At 43.3% G+C, this 19,171-nt stretch overlaps 1 protein-coding gene across 2 annotated transcripts in view; it reads right to left on the bottom strand.

The window, feature by feature from the left end:
* The window catches only part of LOC133536047 (unconventional myosin-Vb-like), a 48,341-nt gene that overhangs the window by 4,374 nt on the left and 24,796 nt on the right, over nucleotides 1-19,171 (bottom strand). For both annotated transcript variants that reach the window (XM_061876225.1, XM_061876226.1), the window contains exons 3-23: nucleotides 18,927-19,098; nucleotides 18,712-18,856; nucleotides 18,472-18,628; nucleotides 17,921-18,064; nucleotides 17,769-17,850; nucleotides 17,581-17,688; nucleotides 17,399-17,508; nucleotides 17,062-17,327; nucleotides 16,904-16,985; nucleotides 16,697-16,837; nucleotides 16,504-16,626; nucleotides 16,348-16,431; nucleotides 13,094-13,228; nucleotides 10,185-10,282; nucleotides 9,891-9,977; nucleotides 9,577-9,688; nucleotides 9,307-9,518; nucleotides 9,063-9,219; nucleotides 1,372-1,611; nucleotides 1,078-1,314; nucleotides 771-864 (exon numbers count right to left, since the gene is read on the bottom strand). In XM_061876225.1, the coding sequence (XP_061732209.1) occupies nucleotides 771-864; nucleotides 1,078-1,314; nucleotides 1,372-1,611; nucleotides 9,063-9,219; nucleotides 9,307-9,518; nucleotides 9,577-9,688; nucleotides 9,891-9,977; nucleotides 10,185-10,282; nucleotides 13,094-13,228; nucleotides 16,348-16,431; nucleotides 16,504-16,626; nucleotides 16,697-16,837; nucleotides 16,904-16,985; nucleotides 17,062-17,327; nucleotides 17,399-17,508; nucleotides 17,581-17,688; nucleotides 17,769-17,850; nucleotides 17,921-18,064; nucleotides 18,472-18,628; nucleotides 18,712-18,856; nucleotides 18,927-19,098 (2,986 nt within the window). The remainder of the gene's footprint in view (nucleotides 1-770; nucleotides 865-1,077; nucleotides 1,315-1,371; nucleotides 1,612-9,062; nucleotides 9,220-9,306; nucleotides 9,519-9,576; nucleotides 9,689-9,890; nucleotides 9,978-10,184; nucleotides 10,283-13,093; nucleotides 13,229-16,347; nucleotides 16,432-16,503; nucleotides 16,627-16,696; nucleotides 16,838-16,903; nucleotides 16,986-17,061; nucleotides 17,328-17,398; nucleotides 17,509-17,580; nucleotides 17,689-17,768; nucleotides 17,851-17,920; nucleotides 18,065-18,471; nucleotides 18,629-18,711; nucleotides 18,857-18,926; nucleotides 19,099-19,171) is intronic.

Raw genomic sequence — 19,171 nt, 5'->3', positions numbered from 1 at the left:
TTTTACTGGCTCAAGTGACAGCTAACAAGAAGTATGGTTTTACTGCCTCAAGCAAGGGCTAACAGGAAGTACAGTATTACTGGCTCAAGTGGCAGCTAACCGGATGTAAAATTCACCGGGCTCAAGTGACGACTAACTGAAAGTACAGTTTTACTAGTTTAAGTAAAGGCTAACAAGAAATAATTTTTTTCCGGCAGAAGCGACGGCTAACGGAAAGTACACTTTTACTAGCTCAAGTAACGGCTAACAGAGTACAATTAAACTTGCTTAAGTGAGAGCTAACAGGAAGTAAAATTTAACTGACTGAGGTGACGGAAAACAGGAAGTAAACTTATATTGGCTCAAGTGACAGCTGACAGGAAGTAAGATTTTACTGGCTTAATCGAGGGCTAACAGAAAGTACACTTTTACAGCACGTAGAAATCTACAATAGAAAATTGTTACAAGTTTCTACCCTAGGGACAGAATGTAAAAAAAAAAGGTTATGAGTGACTTGTCTTTGATGAGGAAAGAGAGTATTTCATCCCCTAACAGCCAGCAAGCAGATCAGTTGTGTCCACAAAACACAAATTAGGAAAGTACTTCTAATCTTATCTTATTATGTGGATAAAAAATATTTGTCTTTGTCTCTACCACCATGGGAAAGACCAAATGGCTGTCAATTAATTCATAAACTTGACAAATAAAAATCGTAAGTAATTTTAAGATAATAAAGGTGCTAACTTGCAGTAACAAACTAGCCCGGGTGGGGTCTCACGTGATTGGCTCACCTGCAGCGCGGCTTGACTGTTGTCGAATCTTCAGGTTCAGTTCTTCTTTTTCGCTCTTCAGCAGTGAGTTTTCCTCCACGAGCTCAGCCAGCCTCTGATGTCAAAACGCACACGAACCAAGCATCAACACCAATTTACAGCTCGCTGCCGCAAAGACCACCGAGCAGCAACAACAACGGCAGATATTTGGATTGTGGAACATAACAAAATGGAGGACAACTTGACACCAATGAAATACATTCGTCAACTTGTTAGGAAATCTTAAGTATGGCGTTTAGCTGCCCTATGTCCCAAAAAGCGAGTTCACCTCGGTCAGATCCAGTTTCTCGACGCGGTGATCCTCCACCATCTTGCTCTTCTGTTCCTGTGCCTCGGCAAGCTCCGCCCGTAGCCTCTCCAGCTCTGCTTGCAGCGCGCTCAGCTGAGTGGAGTCGCCCTGACTGCTGTGAATCTGCTGCAGCTGCTGCTGGAGGCGGCTCAACTCTGAGCCCAGGTTGGTGTTGGTCTGCAGCAACTGTTCGTTCTGAGCACGGTACTCTTTACCCTACGACAGAACGGGCGGCGGTCATGATGGACTGTGGGTCAGCAGTAATAGAAGTACCTTGTCATCCATCTTCCTCTGCAGCTGCACAATCTTAATCTCCATGCCCGCGTCCAGCTTCTTCAGACGCTCGCCCGAGCCTGCTTCTTTCTTGAGCTTCTTGTAGAGACGCTGTGCACGAGCGCGCCTGACGGCGCACTGGAGCACGATGGCGGCGTGGCGCATCCGTCTATACTTGGTCCTCTGCAACCAGCCGCGCACGTTTTTCTGGATGATCGAGGCCTTGTAGTGCAGCATCAACTGCAGAGGGAGGAGCACAGGATGTCACATTCCTAGGAAAATTGACAACGTTCGGCTTCCCATGTCCTCCTCGTCCTCCCGGCAAAGACACAAGCGTTCATTGTGTGCCCACAAAACTCCCTGAAGCTGGCTTTGTCTCATCAACTGACAACTTAACCCAACATAAACATATTTAAAGTATATATATATATATATATATATATATATATATATATATATATATATATATATATCCATCCATCCAACCATCAATCTTCTTCCGCTTATCCAAGGTCGGGTCGCGGGGGCAGCAGCCTAAGCAGGGAAGCCCAGACTTCCCTCTCCCCAGCCACTTCGTCCAGTTCTTCCCGGGGGATCCCGAGGCGTTCCCAGGCCAGCCGGGAGACATAGTCTTCCCAACGTGTCCTGGGTCTTTCCCGTGGCCTCCTACCGGTTGGACGTGCCCTAAACACGTCCAACCGGGTGGCATCCTGACCAGATGCCCGAACCACCTATTCTGGTTTCTCTCGATGTGGAGGAGCAGCTGCTTTACTTTAAGTTCCTCTCGGATGGCAGAGCTTCTCACCCTATCTCTAAGGGAGAGCCCCGCCACCCGGCGGTAGAAACTCATTTCGGCCGCTTGTACCCCTGATCTTGTCTTTTCGGTCATGACCCAAAGCTCATGACCATAGTTGAGAGTGGAAATGTAGATCGACCGGTAAATTGAGAGCTTTGCCTTCCGGCTCAGCTCCTTCTTTACCACAACGGATCGATACAGCGTCCGCTTTACTGCAGATGCCGCACCGATCCGCCTGTCGATCTCACGATCCACTCTTCCTCCGCTCGTGAACAAGACTCCTAGGTACTTGAACTCCTCCACTTGGGGCAGGGTCTCCTCCCTAACCCGGAGATGGCACTTCACCCTTTTCCGGGCGAGAACCATGGACTCGGACTTGGAGGTGCTGATTCTCTGCGAACCGACCCAGTGAGAGCGGAAGATCCTGGTTAGATGAAGCCATCAGGACCACATCGTCTGCAAAAAGCAGAGACCTAATCCTGCAGCCACCAGACCGAAACCCCTCAATGCCTTGACTGCGCCTAGAAATTCTGTCCATTAAAGTTATGAACAGAATGGGTGACAAAGGGCAGCCTTGGCGGAGTCCAACCCTCACTAGAAACGTGTCCGACTTACTGCCATCAATGTGGACCAAGCTCTGACACTGATCGTACAGGGAGCGGACCCCCACAGTCAGACAGTCCGATACCCCATACTCTCTAAACACTCCCCACAGGACTTGCCGAGGGACACGGTCGAATGCCTTCTCCAAGTCCACAAAGCACATGTAGACAGGAGGAACAGTGTGGATTTCGTCCTGGTCGTTGAACTGTGGACCAGCTATATATATATATATATATATATATATATATATATATATATATATATATATATATATATATATATATATATATATATATATATATATATATATATATATATATATATATATATATATATATATATATATATATATATATATATATATATATATATATATATATATATATATATATGTGTGTGTGTATATATATATATATATGTGTGTATATATATATAGATCCCACAGATCCCACATCAGGGCAAGGAAAAACTCAACCCAATGGGACAAAGAGAAACCTTGGAGGGGACCCCCACCGGGCGACCGGTGCAATGGACGTCGAGTGGATCTAGCATAATATTGTGAGAGTCTAGTCCATAGTGGATCTAACATAATAGTGAGAGTCCAGTCCGTATATATATATATATATATATATATATATAGGGATATGTATATATATATCCCTATATATATATATATATATATATATATATATATATATATATATATATATATATATATATATATATAGGGATATATACGGACTGGACTCTCACTATTATGTTAGAGCCACTATGGACTAGACTCTCACAATATTATGCTAGATCCACTCGACGTTCATTGCACCGGTCGCCCGGTGGGGGTCCCCTCCAAGGTTTCTCTTTGTCCCATTGGGTTGAGTTTTTCCTTGCCCTGATGTGGGATCTGACCCGAGGATGTCGTTGTAGCTAGTGGAGCCCTTTAAGACACTCGTAAATTTAAGGGCTATATAAGTAAAAGTTGATTGATTGGTATACATACACACGTTAGGTCAGGAATAAACACAGAGGCTATTTCCTCCCTACAAGCCTTTCGCAGGTTGCCCCGCTCGTCAGGGGATTTTAAATAAAAGAATAATCCTCTGACGAGCAGGGCAACCTTTGAAACAGGCTTGTAGGGATGAAATAGCCTCAGTGTTTATTCTTGACCAAACGTATATTCCAATATATACACCGTATTTTTCGGAGTATAAGTCGCACCTGCCGAAAATGCATAATAAAGAAGGAAAAAAACATATTTAAGTCGCACTGGAGTATAAGTTGCATTTTTGGGCGAAAATTATTTGATAAAACCCAACACCAAGAATAGACATTTGAAAGGCAATTTAAAATAAATAAATGGTGAACAACAGGCTGAATAAGTGTACTTTATATGAGGCATAAATAACCAACTGAGAAGGTGCCTGCTATGTTAACCTAACATATTATGGTAAGAGTCATTCAAATAACTATAACATATAGAACATGCTATACCTTTACCAAACAATCTGTCACTCATAATCACTAAATCCCATGAAATCTTATACGTCTAGTCTCTTATGTGAATGAACTAAATAATATTTGATATTTTACAGTAATGTGTTAATGATTTCACACATAAGTCGCTCCTGTGTATAAGTCGCACCACTGGCCAAACTATGAAAAAAACTGCGACTACATTATATTTTTATAGGTATTTCATAAAAAAACACTTAAGTAATATTTTGACTGCAAAATCAATGTTTTAAAAACATGTGTTTTCCTGGAAATTTCCCATGCTTCAACATTGCTGCACAACAGGGAAATAGCCGTATCTTGCTAAAAAAAATGTAAACTCTGCACCTTTAAAACAACTGCAGATGTAGAATTATAGATGACAGCAATGTATATGGCTTGCAACAGATCAACTGCTAAACTACACTCATATTATATAGGTTAGAAAGAAATGGTTAGAAAACACATGATTAACAACGACCACATGGCACTCGCTAACATCCAGAAAATATGTTACTTAAAGGTGCATGAATAAGTCCATCTTGTGTGTAGAAGGAATACAGGTAAACCTTTCTGTGGCAGCATCACAAATTTCCCCCGAAGAGAAACATATTGTAATAAACCTTGTTTGTAGCGGCCACATGTGTTAACGTGGCCACCTATTTTGTATCTCGGTATAGTCTTTTTTTTTTTTTTTACTCTGGATAGTTTCCACTGACCACTGATATCAAAACGTGCTGCAATGCTGCATATGATGTTGATACATTCAGGCTTGGCCTTAAATTCCATGAAGTGCGTGTATGTAGTGTACTTACTGTACCGCTTTACCCCATCCGTGCAAAATTGACTGTGGCATTTTTGATTGACTGATTGAAACTTTAATTAGTAGATCACACAGTTCAGTACATATTCCATACAATTGACCACTAAATGGTAACACCCCAATAAGTTTTTCAACTTGTTTAAGTCGGGGTCCACGTTAATCAATTCATGTTATCTTGTAAGTTACTGAACTGTTGACTCTTTTTAAGATAAACTGCCTAAAACATCAATTGTTTTGTGCTTTGTTTCACAATGTTTAAGTTTGATCACTTAATAAATACCAGCAATTTACTATGCTGCTCGCTTAAGGCTGATGTAAACCGACTAAGGGCGTTCTAATAGGGGGCGGACGCTGCCGTACGTGCGACACTTACTTCCACATACATGCCATACTTTACCGCACAAAACGAGCACTCGCCCTCATTTTTTCCCAAACTTTTAACGAAGCAGCACTCTCCTCATCGACGACATCGCCATTACTCAATGTTTCATCGTGTGATATCGTCATGGCAACCTGCGTATAGTGGCCGATTTGCCGTTTCCCTTGAGTGGTCGCTATATACTCGTTGGACTGCAGCTTGATAAATCAACGTCAGGTATATTGGTAATTTTAAATCATTTAAATCTTTACAAAGTTATTTATTCTTAAGAGTATGGATGCGCTCCATCACTTTCACAAATTTTTTCATGATATTTGGCTTGTATTTTTGCCGCTAAACCTTCAAAATACACCTACTTCTACACTGCTAAAAGGTAAATAAGAAGTATCGTATTTTTTGGACTATAAGGCGCACTTAAAATCCTTTCATTTTCTCAAAGATCGACGCCTAATAACCCGGTGCGCCCAATTTACAGAATAATTTCGGTTAGGCTTACCGACCTTGAAGCAATTTTATTTGGTACATGGTGTAATGATAAGAGTGACCAGTAGATGGTAGTCACACATAAGAGATACGTCTAGACTGCAATATGACGCTAGTAAACAACACCAAAAGGCTTCACGGTGGGAGAGGGGTTAGTGCGTCTGCCTCACAATACGAAGGTCCTGCAGTCCTGGGTTCAAATCCAGGCTCGGGATCTTTCTGTGTGGAGTTTGCATGTTCTCCCCGTGACTGCGTGGGTTCCCTCCGGGTACTCCGGCTTCCTCCCACTTCCAAAGACATGCACCTGGGGATAGGTTGATCGGCAACACTAAATTGGCCCTAGTGTGTGAATGTGAGTGTGAATGTTGTCTGTCTATCTGTGTTGGCCCTGCGATGAGTTGGCGACTTGTCCAGGGTGTACCCCGCCTTCTGCCCGATTGTAGCTGAGATAGGCGCCAGCGCCCCCCGCAACCCCGAAAGGGAATAAGCAGTAGAAAATGGATGGATGGATGGAAACAACACCAAAACTTTAAATGTTCCATTGAAAATATATAACATTACACAAAGCGCTCAAAAATCTTTCAAAGTGTTTTAGTACGACTTTAAAGCCGCACCGCTTGATGGATTGTTGGTGCATTACGGCTACCGTAGTCAGAAGTTTGAGTATTATTATGGTGTGTGGCAAAATGGCACCCATTAACGGACACATTATCTGGCGTTTTGTTTTGCAATATTACCAACTTTTCTTACCTTCTGGTACCTGCTGATCTGTTTTTGAGATCTACATAAGTCCTGAAAATATGCGCACTTCCGGCATTGTAGTCCGTGCCGACAACGTAGTCGAAAAGCTTCTTAGTTTTATCTATCTTCTTGTTATGAGGCATTTTGTAATATAAATTAGTGTAAAGTTCTAACTTGTATCTGTCAGTAAACCCGGTATGAAAGCGCTAAAATCTACCGGTGTAGTGAGTTTACATTATTCACCCAAGGAACTTTAGTTATTAGAGTTCCCGTCGGACGGTTTTTCACGGCACAGATTTGTTGTTGCACTACTGAGCCACGGATGAGGAGATGATGCTCCGTTACTGATTGAAGTAAAGTCTGAATGGCATTAAAACATTTAGCGCCATCTTTTGACACTTCTTCCACTCCCGTCCTTGCACGCTACCCCGCTACAACAAAGATGACGGGGAGAAGACGCCGTCAAAGTTAGCCACGTAAAAAAGACCGCCCACAAAACGGAGCGTCTTGAAAATGATTTGTAAAACATCGATGCAACATTTTGACCAAAGAACCACCATTACATGTTATGTAGAACTAAAATAAGTCTTTTACATTTAGGAAAAAAATCCTAATATGACCCCTTTAATGCGCCTTATATTCCGGCGCGCCTTATCTATGAAAATAGACCCACTCAGCAGTCCGGAAAATACGGTAGTCATATTGATCGATGTTTGCCATCCATCAGGGTTGAGGACGGCCTTTACGTCACGTGCTTGCAACCCAGCAATTGATGACTAATACAATTCATTATGCAAATAAAATACAAAGACTCAAATGGAGCAAGATCACCTGCGACTGCATTGGTAAAGACGTGTCAATTCAATCATGCCATGGCTATAGAACATACTAGTAGGAATTGTACAAACCCCGTTTCCAAATGAGTTGGGAAATTATGTAATATGTAAATATAAACGGAATACAATGATTTACAAATCCTTTTCAAGCCATATTCAGTTGAATATGCTACAAAGACAACATATTTGATGTTCAAACTCATAAACTTTTTTTTTTTTTCAAATAATAATAAACTTAGAATTTCATGGCTGTAACACGTGCCAAAGTAGTTGGGAAAGGACATGTTCACCACTGTGTTACATCACCTTTTCTTTTAACAACACTCAATAAACGTTTGGGAACTGAGGAAACTAATTGTTGAAGCTTTGAAAGTGGAATTCTTTCCCATTGTTGTTTTATGTAGAGCTTCAGTCGTTCAACAGTCCCGGGATCTCCGCTGTCGTATTTTACGCTTCATAATCCGCCACACATTTCCGATAGGAGACAGGTCTGGACTGCAGGGGGGCCAGGAAAGTACCCGCACTCTTTTTTTACGAAGCCACGCTGTTGTAACACGTGCTGAATGTGGCTTGGCATTGTCTTGCTGAAATAAGCAGGGGCGTCCATGAAAAGGACGGCTCTTAAATGGCAGCATATGTTGTTCCAAAACCTGTATGTACCTTTCAGCATAAATGGTGCCTTCACAGATGTGTAAGTTACCCGTGCCTTGGGCACTAATGCACCCCCATACCATCACAGATGCTGGCTTTTGAACTTTGCATCGACAACAGTCTGGAGGTTTCGCTTCCCCTTTGGTCCGGATGACACGATGTGGAATATTTCCCAAAACAATTTGAAATGTAGACTCGTCAGACCACAGAACACTTTTCCACTTTGCATCAGTCCATCTTAGAATCCTTTAGAGATTGATGTCGGTTTTTGATACAGTGCCGTCTGAGGGATTAAAGGTCACGGTCATTCAATGTTGGTTTCCGACCATGCCGCTTACGTGGAGTGATTTCTCCAGATTCTCTGAACCTTTTGATGATATTATGGAGCGTAGATGTTGAAATCCCTAAATTTCTTGCAATTGCACTTTGAGAAACGTTGTTCTTAAACTGTTTGACTATTTGCTCAGGCAGTTGTGGACAAAGGGGTGACCCTCGCCCCATCCTTGTTTGTGAATTACTTAGCATTTCATGGAAGCTGCTTTTATACCCAATCATGGCACCCACCTGTTCCCAATTAGCCTGCACACCTGTGGGATGTTCCAAATAAGTGTTTGATGAGCATTCCTCAACTTTATCAGTATTTATTGCCACCTTTCCCAACTTCTTTGTCACATGTTGCTAGCATCAAATTCTAAAGTTAATGATTGTTTGCAAAAAAAACAAAGTTTATCAGTTTAAACATCAAATATGTTGTCTTTGTAGCATATTCAACTGAATATGGGTTGAAAAGGATTTGCAAATCATTGTATTCTGTTTATATTTACATCTAACACAATTTCCCAACTCCTATGGAAACGGGGTTTGTAGGACTTGGGTGTAGGTGTGCATCACCTGGTGGTAGATCTTGCGGATGAACATTCCTCGGGTGAAGGCCTGGATGACCACGGCAGCATTGCGCACTGTGAGATAGGCGCGGCGCTCCCTGACCATGCGGTAATTCTTCTGACAGACCGTGGCGGCGCGTGTAAGGCGCAAATATTCGGCGTACCTGAGGACATTTGAAATAATAAACAAGGGAGGTGCATGGGAGCCCCCATTCCTTCAGGGCACATGACCTGCATCAAGCAAAACTGACCTGCGCGCCAAGTAGCCTCGCCCGTATCTCTGCAAAAGGATGGCGGACTTGCGGATCTTCTGGTATCGGACACGCTGCATCCATCCGCGTACCGTTTTCTGGATCAAAATGCATGCGGCGCGGAACTTGTCGGCCCGCAGCTTCTCCAAATAGGCCACCTGGCCGGCCCGGAAGAAGATCTTGGTCTTTCCGAACTGGAACATGTCTTTATCCTGACACACACACAACTTGTGAGAGGAGGGACACAGAAGTCCTGCAGAGAAGTCTTACCTTGATCAGTGTCTCCAGAAGCTTCTTACACACCAACTTCTTGTCTGCACACAACACGTCCGCCTTGAGCATCAAGACACGATACCTGCTGAAGAAGTCACTGTACGTCCACCTGCGCCAGCACAACAACAACCGGTAGATGGCATCAGACTCACATCCCGGTTGGAAACTGCAAGACCCTAGAACGGTGCACGCCTCCTGTCACGTGACACCGTGGGGCCACAATCTGCTGAGCAAGCTATAGCGTAGCGGAAACTTTTATGAACCACCTCCTGGTGGTGACTCAGCAGCATGAGGAAGACCAAGCGGGTTACCTGGACGGGTATCCGGCAGCACTGATGCGGATGGTCTCAAGGACGCCGCACGCTCGCAGCTGCTGTACGGCTCGCCGCGAGTCGAACCTGCACGCACAGATATACATCAACGCCATGCAAGTGACGGAACCTTTCCTGGACTATTTGCGTTCACTTGACGGAAAGGTGACAAAAAGTTTATCATTACAAGTTCCTGTCTGACCATTAAGCCTTCCCGAAGACCTTCATTAGCGCCACCTTCCTTTCTCAGATGGAACACACAAAGCAGAAGAGGGAAAAGAGCAGCGGACTCACGAGAAGGCTTCCTTGAAGTCGTTAGGTTTGATGCAGCGCACGTAGTGAGGCGTGGTGGCGTTCAGCGTCTCCATGAGAAGATGCAGAGAGCTACGGAACTGAAGACATCATAAATATATGTACTGTTATGTATATGCTTTGAAATAAATATATATATATATATTAGGGGTGTAACAGCACGTGTATTCGTATTGAACCGTTTCGGTATGGGTGTTTCGGTTGGGTACGGAGGTGTACTGAACGAGTTTCCACACGGACATTTTAAGTAGCGTACTGCACGTTGTGTAAACAATGCACACCAAGGCACAACACCAGGCATGCTAGCAGCGACCGGGCCACGATAGACTGACCGTACCTCCTCTTTTCACCGGATATGTCCTCTTTTGCGGGGCTGTCCGGGTGGAGTTTCTTAAATGCCTCAAATGTCCGGCATTTTTAGTTAGGATTGCCTGTATTTTCAATGTACGTTCGGGGTTAAGAAGGGGTTAAAAACAAAACAAATTGTGCACGCAGCAGCATTCGTGAGGGAGGGGCAGAGAGCGAGAGAGTTATGATAAACGCGCATGCGTCGCCAGGCTCTGCTTTTTACCCATAGATTTACCAGATTTTATTTTTTATTATCTATAGCAAGGGTGTCAAAAGTGTGCCCCGGAAGCCATTTGCAGCCCACAGCTAATGTTTTAAAGGCCTACGGCACATTCTAAAAATCCTATTAAAATAAACAAAAACATAACAAAAGTGAAATAAAAAAGCTTAAAAGTCAAATGTAATTTAGAAAAACTTGCAATGTTGACTAATAAAAATAAAGCTGCTTTTTTTTCTTTCAAACTGTCATTTCTCGAAACATAATATTGAATCAAAATCAATGTTATTATGAATTATTGACCTATCCAAGGTTCCCATTACTTCACATGAAATATACCACTAAGAAAAATATTTTTGTTGGAAGATTTTGCAAATTTGGTAAATAAATAACTAAAAAAATGTATATTTTGTTGTTTTCTTACTGTACCGAAAATGAACCGAACCGTGACCTCTAAGCCGAGGTATGTACCAAACCAAAATGTTTGTGTACCGTTACACCCCTAATATATATATATATATATATATATATATATATATATATATATATATATATATATATATATATCCATCCATCCATCCATTTTCTACCGCATATTCCCTTTCGGGGTCACGGGGGGCGCTGGCGCCAATCTCAGCTACAATCGGGCATATATATATATATATATATATATATATATATCCATCCATCCATCCATTTTCTACCGCATATTCCCTTTCGGGGTCACGGGGGGCGCTGGCGCCAATCTCAGCTACAATCGGGCATATATATATATATATATATATATATATATATATATATGTATGTACATGTGTATACACAAAAATATAAGCGCAACACTTTTGTTTTTGCTCCTATTTTTCATGAGTTGAAGTCAAAGATCTAAAACTTTTTCTACGTACACTAAATACATTTTCCCCTCAGATATTGTTCACATATCTTCCTAAATCTGTGCTAGTGAGCATTTCTTCTTTTTCGAGATAATCCGCCTCACAGGTGTGGCAAATCAAGTTGCTGATTAAACAGCATGATTACTGCACAGGTGTGCCTTAGGCTGCCCACAATAAAGAAATATGCAATATATATATATATATATATATATATATATATATATACACACACGCACTGTATTGCCAAAATTATTTGGTCACCCATCCAAGTGATGAGAATCAAGTGTCTTAATCACTTGGCCCCTGGTATAAAATCCAGCACTTAGGCATGGAGACTGTTTCTACAAACATTTGTGAAAGCATGGGCCACTTTCAGTGATTTCCAGCGTGGAACTGTCATAGTATGCCACCTGTGCAACAAATCCAGTCGTGAAATTTCCTTGCTCCTAAATATTCCAAAGTCGACTTTATTACAAGAAAAGTGAAGAGTTTGGGAACAACAGCAACTCAGCCACCAAGTGGTAGGCGACATAAACTGTCAGAGAGGGATCGGCGGATGCTGAAGCGCATAGTGCAAAGACTTTCTGCACAGTCCGTTGCTACAGAGCTCCAAACTTCATGTGGCCTTCCAATTAGCCCACGTACAGTACGCAGAGAGCTTCAAATGGGTTTCCATGGCTGAGCAGCTGGTTCTAAGCCGTACATCACCAAGTCCAATGCAAAGCGTGGGATACAGTGATGTAAAGCACGTCGCCACTGGACTCTAGAGCAGTGGAGACCCCTTCTCTGGACTGATGAGTCACGCTTGTGGCGCAGTGGGAGAGTGGCCGTGCGCAACCCGAGGGTCACTGGTTCAAATCCCACCTAGAACCAACCTCGTCACGTCCGTTGTGTCCTGAGCAAGACACTTCACCCTTGCTCCTGATGGGTGCTGGTTGGCGCCTTGCATGGCAGCTCCCTCCATCAGTGTGTGAATGTGTGTGTGAATGGGTAAATGTGGAAGTAGTGTCAAAGCGCTTTGAGTACCTTGAAGTTAGAAAAGCGCTATACAAGTACAACCCATTTTTTTTTCCATCTGGCAACCAGTTTGGGTTTGGAGGTCGCCAGGACAATGCCACATTTCAGACTGCATTGTGCCGAGTGTGAAATTTGGTGGAGGAGGAATTATGGTGTGGGGTTGTTTTTTTTCAGGGTTGGGCTTAGCCCCTTAGTTCCAGTGAAAAGAACTTTGAATGCTCCAGGATACCAAAACATTTTCCTTGCCCTTATGTGGGACTACCGAGGATGTCGTAGTGGTTTGTGTTGTGGTTTGTGCAGCCCTTTGAGACACTAGTGATTTAGGGCTATATAAGTAAACATTGATTGATTGATCGATGTATAAATATAGTTGTAATACCAAGAGAACGTGACAGAAAAAAAAAAGAAGAGAAGCTCACTTGCAAGCCAACACTCTTCCTGTTCTCCTTGTTGGAGGCTTTGGGGGCCGACTTGGCAGCACGCACGTTCACTTTGGACGTCTTGAGGGAGGAGCCGCCATCTTTGTCGCTGAAAAGGTCGGCCACCAGCTGAACCTGAAGGCAAACAGGTAGACATGTTGTCATTCAGAGCTGCCTTCCACTTGTGCGACATGGTCTGTGGATCTGACCTCTGCAATGAAATATGCCTTAAAGCAGGGGTCAGCAACCTTTTTGAGACCAAGATCTACTTCTTGGGTACTGATTAATGCCAAGGGCTACCAGTTTGATACACACTTAAATAAATTGCCAGAAATAGCCAATTTGCTCAATTTACCTTTAATAAATAAATCTATATATATTAAAAAAAGGGTATTTCTGTCTGTCATTCCGTTGTAAATTTTTTTTCCTTTTACGGAAGGTTTTTTGTAGAGAATAAATGATGAAAAAAACACTTAATTGAACGGTTTAAAAGAGGCGAAAACAAGAAAAAAATGAAAATTACATTTTAAACATAGTTTATCTTCAATTTCCACTCTTTAAAATTCAAAATTCAACCAAAAAAAGAGAAAAACCAGCTAATTTGAATCTTTTTGAAAACATTTAAAAAATAATTTGTGGAACATCATTAGTAATTTTTCCTGATTAAGATTAAGCTTAGAATTTTGATGACATGTTTTAAATAGGTTAAAATCCAATCTCCACTTTGTTAGAATATATAACAAATAAGAACCAAGCTATATTTCTAACAAAGACCAATCATTATTTCTTCTAGATTTTCCAGAACAAAAATTATAAATACAATTCTAAAGACTTTGAAATAACATTTAAATTTGATTCTAAAGATTTTCTAGATTGCCAGAATAATTATTTTGAATTTTAATCATAAATTTGAAGAAATATTTCACAAATTTTCTTCGTCGAAAAAACAGAAGCTAAAATGAAGAGTTAAATAAAACTGTATTTATTATTCTTTACAAAAAAAAAAAAATAATAATTGAACATTGATTTAAATGGTCAGGAAAGAATAGGAAGACATTTAAAAGGTAAAAATGTATGTGTTTAAAAATCCTAAAATCATTTTTAAGGTTGTATTTTTTCTCTAAAAATTATAAGAAGCAAAGTAAAACAATAAATGAATTTATTTAAACAAGTGAAGACCAAGTCTTTAAAATATTTTCTTGGATTTTCAGATTCTATTTGAGTTTTGTCTCTGTTAGAATTAAAAATGTCGAGCAAAACGAGACCAGCTTGCTAGTAAATAAATCAAATAGAAAAAATAGAAGCAGCTCACTGGTAAGTGCTGCTATTTGAGCTATTTTTAGAACAGGCCAGCGGGCAACTCATCTGGTCCTTACGGGCTTACGTTGTTGACCCTTGCCTTAAAGGCACTATCACTTCTTAAAATGACCCAAAAACAGACCAAGATTTTCTTTGCCAACCAGACAAGTAACAGCAACTATTTGAGTTATGGCAGTAATGCAAGGCACAAGAATACGTGCGCCATTACTGGAGAAATGTTACTAACATCAACTCAAAGTGTTGTACGTCCTGTCCTCCATTTTACAAAAGATGCTTTAACTGTTTAGTGGTTTTAATTCACCTGAACAATATTTGAAGACTCTTTAAGAGCATCTGTATGGCCTTGGTCAACATAACTTTAACAGTAGTTTGTCAGCATCTCTCCAACAACTTTTGTTTTGGTCTGCATTGGGCTTTGAAACCAAGACCCAATTTACAAACTGAGCTATTGCCCCGCCCATAATTGATAGCATCTAATTCAGAACATACTTGCCAACCTGAGACCTCCAAATTCTGGAGATTGGGGGGTGTATATTGTAGCGTCCCGGAGGAGTTAGTGCTGCAAAGGATTCTGGGTATTTCTTCTGTTGTGTTACAATGCGGATGTTCTCCCGAAATGTTTGTCATTCTTGTTTGGTGTGGGTTCACAATGTGGCGCATATTTGTAACAGTGTTAAAGTTGTTTATGCGGCCACCCTCAGTGTGACCTGTAAGGCTGTTGATCAAGTATGCCTTGCATTCACTCAGGTGTGTTTAAAAGCCGCATATATTGTGTGACTGGGGCGGCACGCTTTTTGTATGGAGGAAAAGCGGACGTGACAACAGGTTGTAGAGGACGCTAAAAGCAGTGCCTTTAAGGCAGGGGTCTCAGACACGCGGCCCGCGAGACGTTATTTTGCGGCCTCCAGCTTAATATAAAAGTTTAATGTTAGTGCGGCCCGCAAATTTCATACGAATGGCGCTTGAGCGTTGTGTGCGTAGTTTGAGGAATCTACCAATCACGGTGTAGTATGTGGCTCTCGCGGGCCGAACATTGACGCCAGACAAGCTGTTCGGTAGCTTCCGAAGCACTCTGCCGAAGGACTGAGCGACAATACAAAACTGTGGTGCACTGGACCCCAGCGCTGATACTCTGACAGAGAGTTGCAGGGCGGATCGGATGTTTGCCCGTTTGGGGCTAATTGTGCTACCGTAACTGTAAACTCCACGGCAACAATTTTTGTTATATGGGTCTATAATGGCAATTTCAACGTTCTGGGTTGCCTACACCAGCGTAAGTGGAAAAGCGGCAAATTAGTGAAAGCGACAGAAACGTTGCCATGGAGACGAGGGTTTTTTCTTACGTGCCTGGCTGGAGTCGCACCGCGACACCTGTCCGTCAGTAATAGCAGTTCCCGATAACCTGGACCAATTCAAACCGTTATTTTTTTTTTACATTATTGTTAAATTTGCATTGCCTCACATTCCTTAATTCTCATTTTGTTAATTTATATTTTGATTTTATTTTGTGTTGAAAATAAAATAAAAGACATTTAAAAAGATTTTCGTTTAAGAAATATTTTCTCGCGGCCCTGCTTCACCCAGACTCTGCATCCAGTAGGAACCCCAGGTAAATTGAGTTTGAGACCCCTGCTTTAAGCCATGCCCCCAATATTGTTGTCCGGATGGAAATCGGGAGAAATTCGGTAGAATGGTTGCACCGGGAGATTTTCAGGAGGGGCACTGAAATTTGGGAGCCACCCGGGAAAATCGGGAGAGTTGGCAAGTATGATTCAGAAGCCTTGTAGACAAAACGGTTTTGTGTTAAATAAAAACTTGTGTTGGGATCAAAAACACTGACAGCGTGAGAAGAGGGTTTCTCGTCAAGGTTCTACTGTTTGTTTGCTAGTTTGACCTTTCAAGATTAATCACATGACAAGTTTGCAGCAACGCACCTGACTAGCCTTCAGGATGTTGATCTGCTCATCGTAAACGGTGTCTCGGTTCTTCTCCAGGAAGCCGTCGCACTCGTACGCCACCTGGCGGTCCAACAACATATGACTAATGACACCTGTGACGATGCGGGTCAGGCGACCCGAAGGTTGACTTACATCGTCAGCAAAGTGGTTGATGATGAAGGAGGTGTTGGACATTCGAGGTTTCTGGAAGTGCGCGTTGCTGCCGTGCTGCTTGTAGAGCTTCTGGGCCCAGTTCTGATCTGTTCCTTTGGGCACCTGAAAGAGGAAGACGAAAGTAGACCAACAAGGCTTAAGTCCCACATTTCAACATCAACACCTGACCCACTTTGCACTCCTCATCCAGGAGGTCTAGCACGCCAAGCCGCGCCTCGATCAAGTCGATACATGGCTGGTTGTCGTAGAAGTCGATCAGGGTCCAGGGGATCTGCTCCTTCATATACTCCTCTTGCTCCAACTTGAACACATGCTGCACACGAGACAGCGGCATCCGGGCTTAAGTGACGTCTTAAAAGCCATTCCCTCAAAGACTCACCGAGTTGAACTGCTGCTGCAGCTTCTCGTTGGCATAGTTGATGCAGAACTGCTCAAAACTGTTCACCTCGAAGGTTTCGAATCTGCGTAGACACAGAAGAGGAGGTCAGGTACATGCGTGTGGACCGCATTCAGATGTCAGGCATAGCGAGTGTGCACCCGTAAATGTCCAGGACGCCGATGAAGGAGTGCTGTTTGGAGGACGTGCGCAGCGCCACGTTAATGTGCGCCACGATCCAGTCAAACATGCGGGCGTAAATGTGCTTGGCGAGGGCGTCGCGAGCATTGGTCGCTTGCTTGCTCGACATGCTCTTAATGTACGTCTCGGACGTCGTGACCAACTTCCTGTGACACAGCCAGTGCTCCATCTGCGGAGGCTCCAGGCCCAGCAGCCGGCAGAAATGCTTCAGATGGACATCATCGCTCTGAAAGACAAGCACGCGGAGGAAGACCTTAGCAATAAGCTGCGGATCACATGGGGTCCCTGTGGACGCACCGAGACATGGCAGGACTCGCCATCCCTCTCGGAGTAGATCTCGATGTTTCCCAAATGTAGGATGGATGCCAGGACCCTGAAGATGGCGTTCTGTGTGGCGTCTTTGATGCCTGCCCACACACCAAAGACTTAATGCTTATCACTGTGAAAAAATAAGGTGGGGCCTGGTGTTCATCACCCACCCAGCAGTCTGAAGGCCTTTCTAGTCTTGGTGAGGTCATCTGCGTCGCTCACACCCTCAATGAAGATATTCTCTCCCATTGACGTGTAGGTGAAGTCCTCTGCGCTGGCTGGGCGGTGGCCACACAGAAGACGGTAGCTGAGACGTACTCTTCGTGTTTGAGAGAAATTAAAAAATGTGTCGACTCACTTAGGCTGAGATCTTGCAGCTCGGACAACGAGGCGGAGGCACACAGCTGGTAGAAGATGTGATAATTACGCTCTTCTTCAGCCTGCAAGAAGGTAGGAAGAGCGAGCTCAGACCCATGTGGCACATGTCGTCCTACTGTGATCTACACCCACCTGGAAGACAACCCGTGACTTCTCCAGCAGATATGTGCGCATGTTAGCGCCAATGATGTGGTAGTTTTGACTGAATCCAATCTCAATGTACTTCCCGAAGCGACTGCTGTTGTCATTCCGCGTGGTTTTGGCGTTCCCGATAGCCTGGTCAAGACAGGAAGTGGATTAGGAGAAATAACAATGCAACACACTTCATGAGTTCTCAAAGTGTCCATGAACCGTCCTGCACTACAACTGAATGGCTCACAAGGACGGGATTTGACTGGACTTCTATAGACTACATCCATCTAAGTGATGTATCTGGAATAGATTGAACCCACCCCCAACTCTAGACTAGATTGATATCTTTGATGTTTTAGGACTGTTTTGGCTGGGTTCACCTCCATAAAAAGGAACTGGACAAGACCCAGCTCACTTGAATGACTGGACTGCATAGGACTATAGTGTCCTGGGCCAAGTCTGTTACGGAACAAGGCTGTACTGGTTTCACCACTGAGCAGCATCAAGAGTAGACCGGACTAGTCTTACTCCAGTGAGGTGGCTGAACTAACCTCCATGATGGGACTTGAGGCGAGGACTTTCTCCTCCACGTTGCTGTCATTGCTTGAGCCGCCGACTGTGGCAAAGAAGCGCATGGCGTACTTTGCAGAAACCGTCTTCCCTGCTCCAGATTCTCCACTCACGATGATGGATTGGTTCCTCTCGTCTCTAGAACCCCAAAGCAAAAAATTAAAAACACGGGACGATCTATTATGTTTACCACCGTGGCTTCCAAGAAGACACAGTCTGACCTCGCCATCTGCTTGTACGCTTCTTCGGCCACAGCAAAAATATGCGGGTCCATGTCGCCCATGTTCTGTCCGCTGTAGGCATTGATGACCTCCTCCCCATAGATGTGCAGCTCCTCGTAAGGGTTGATGGCCACCAGGACAATGCCTGCACACACAAAGTCAATGCTCAAAAGTGCCCATTTTGCAACATGACGCTGGTTTACAGGGAGACTGACCGCAGTATGTGTAGATGTGGTTGGACTCCAGGAAACGCACCCGCAGGTTGTGCAGGACGGCGGGTTCGTGAAGGTAGCTGAGAGCGGTCAGGTCGTTCTCGCCAACTAGAATGTCAGGGTTCCGCAGGAATGGAAGAGGGTTGCTCTTCGGACCCACAGGATACTCCAAAAGCTGAGGAGGTAGTGGGCTCGTCAACATTACCTAGCTAACTAACTATCAAACAAGAAGACTTTCTACACGCAGA

This window comes from Nerophis ophidion, linkage group LG17 (genome assembly GCF_033978795.1).
Source record: "Nerophis ophidion isolate RoL-2023_Sa linkage group LG17, RoL_Noph_v1.0, whole genome shotgun sequence".
NCBI lineage: Eukaryota > Metazoa > Chordata > Actinopteri > Syngnathiformes > Syngnathidae > Nerophis > Nerophis ophidion.
The sequence above is the reverse complement of the archived record's forward strand: the minus strand, read 5'-3'. Positions and strand labels throughout refer to the sequence as shown.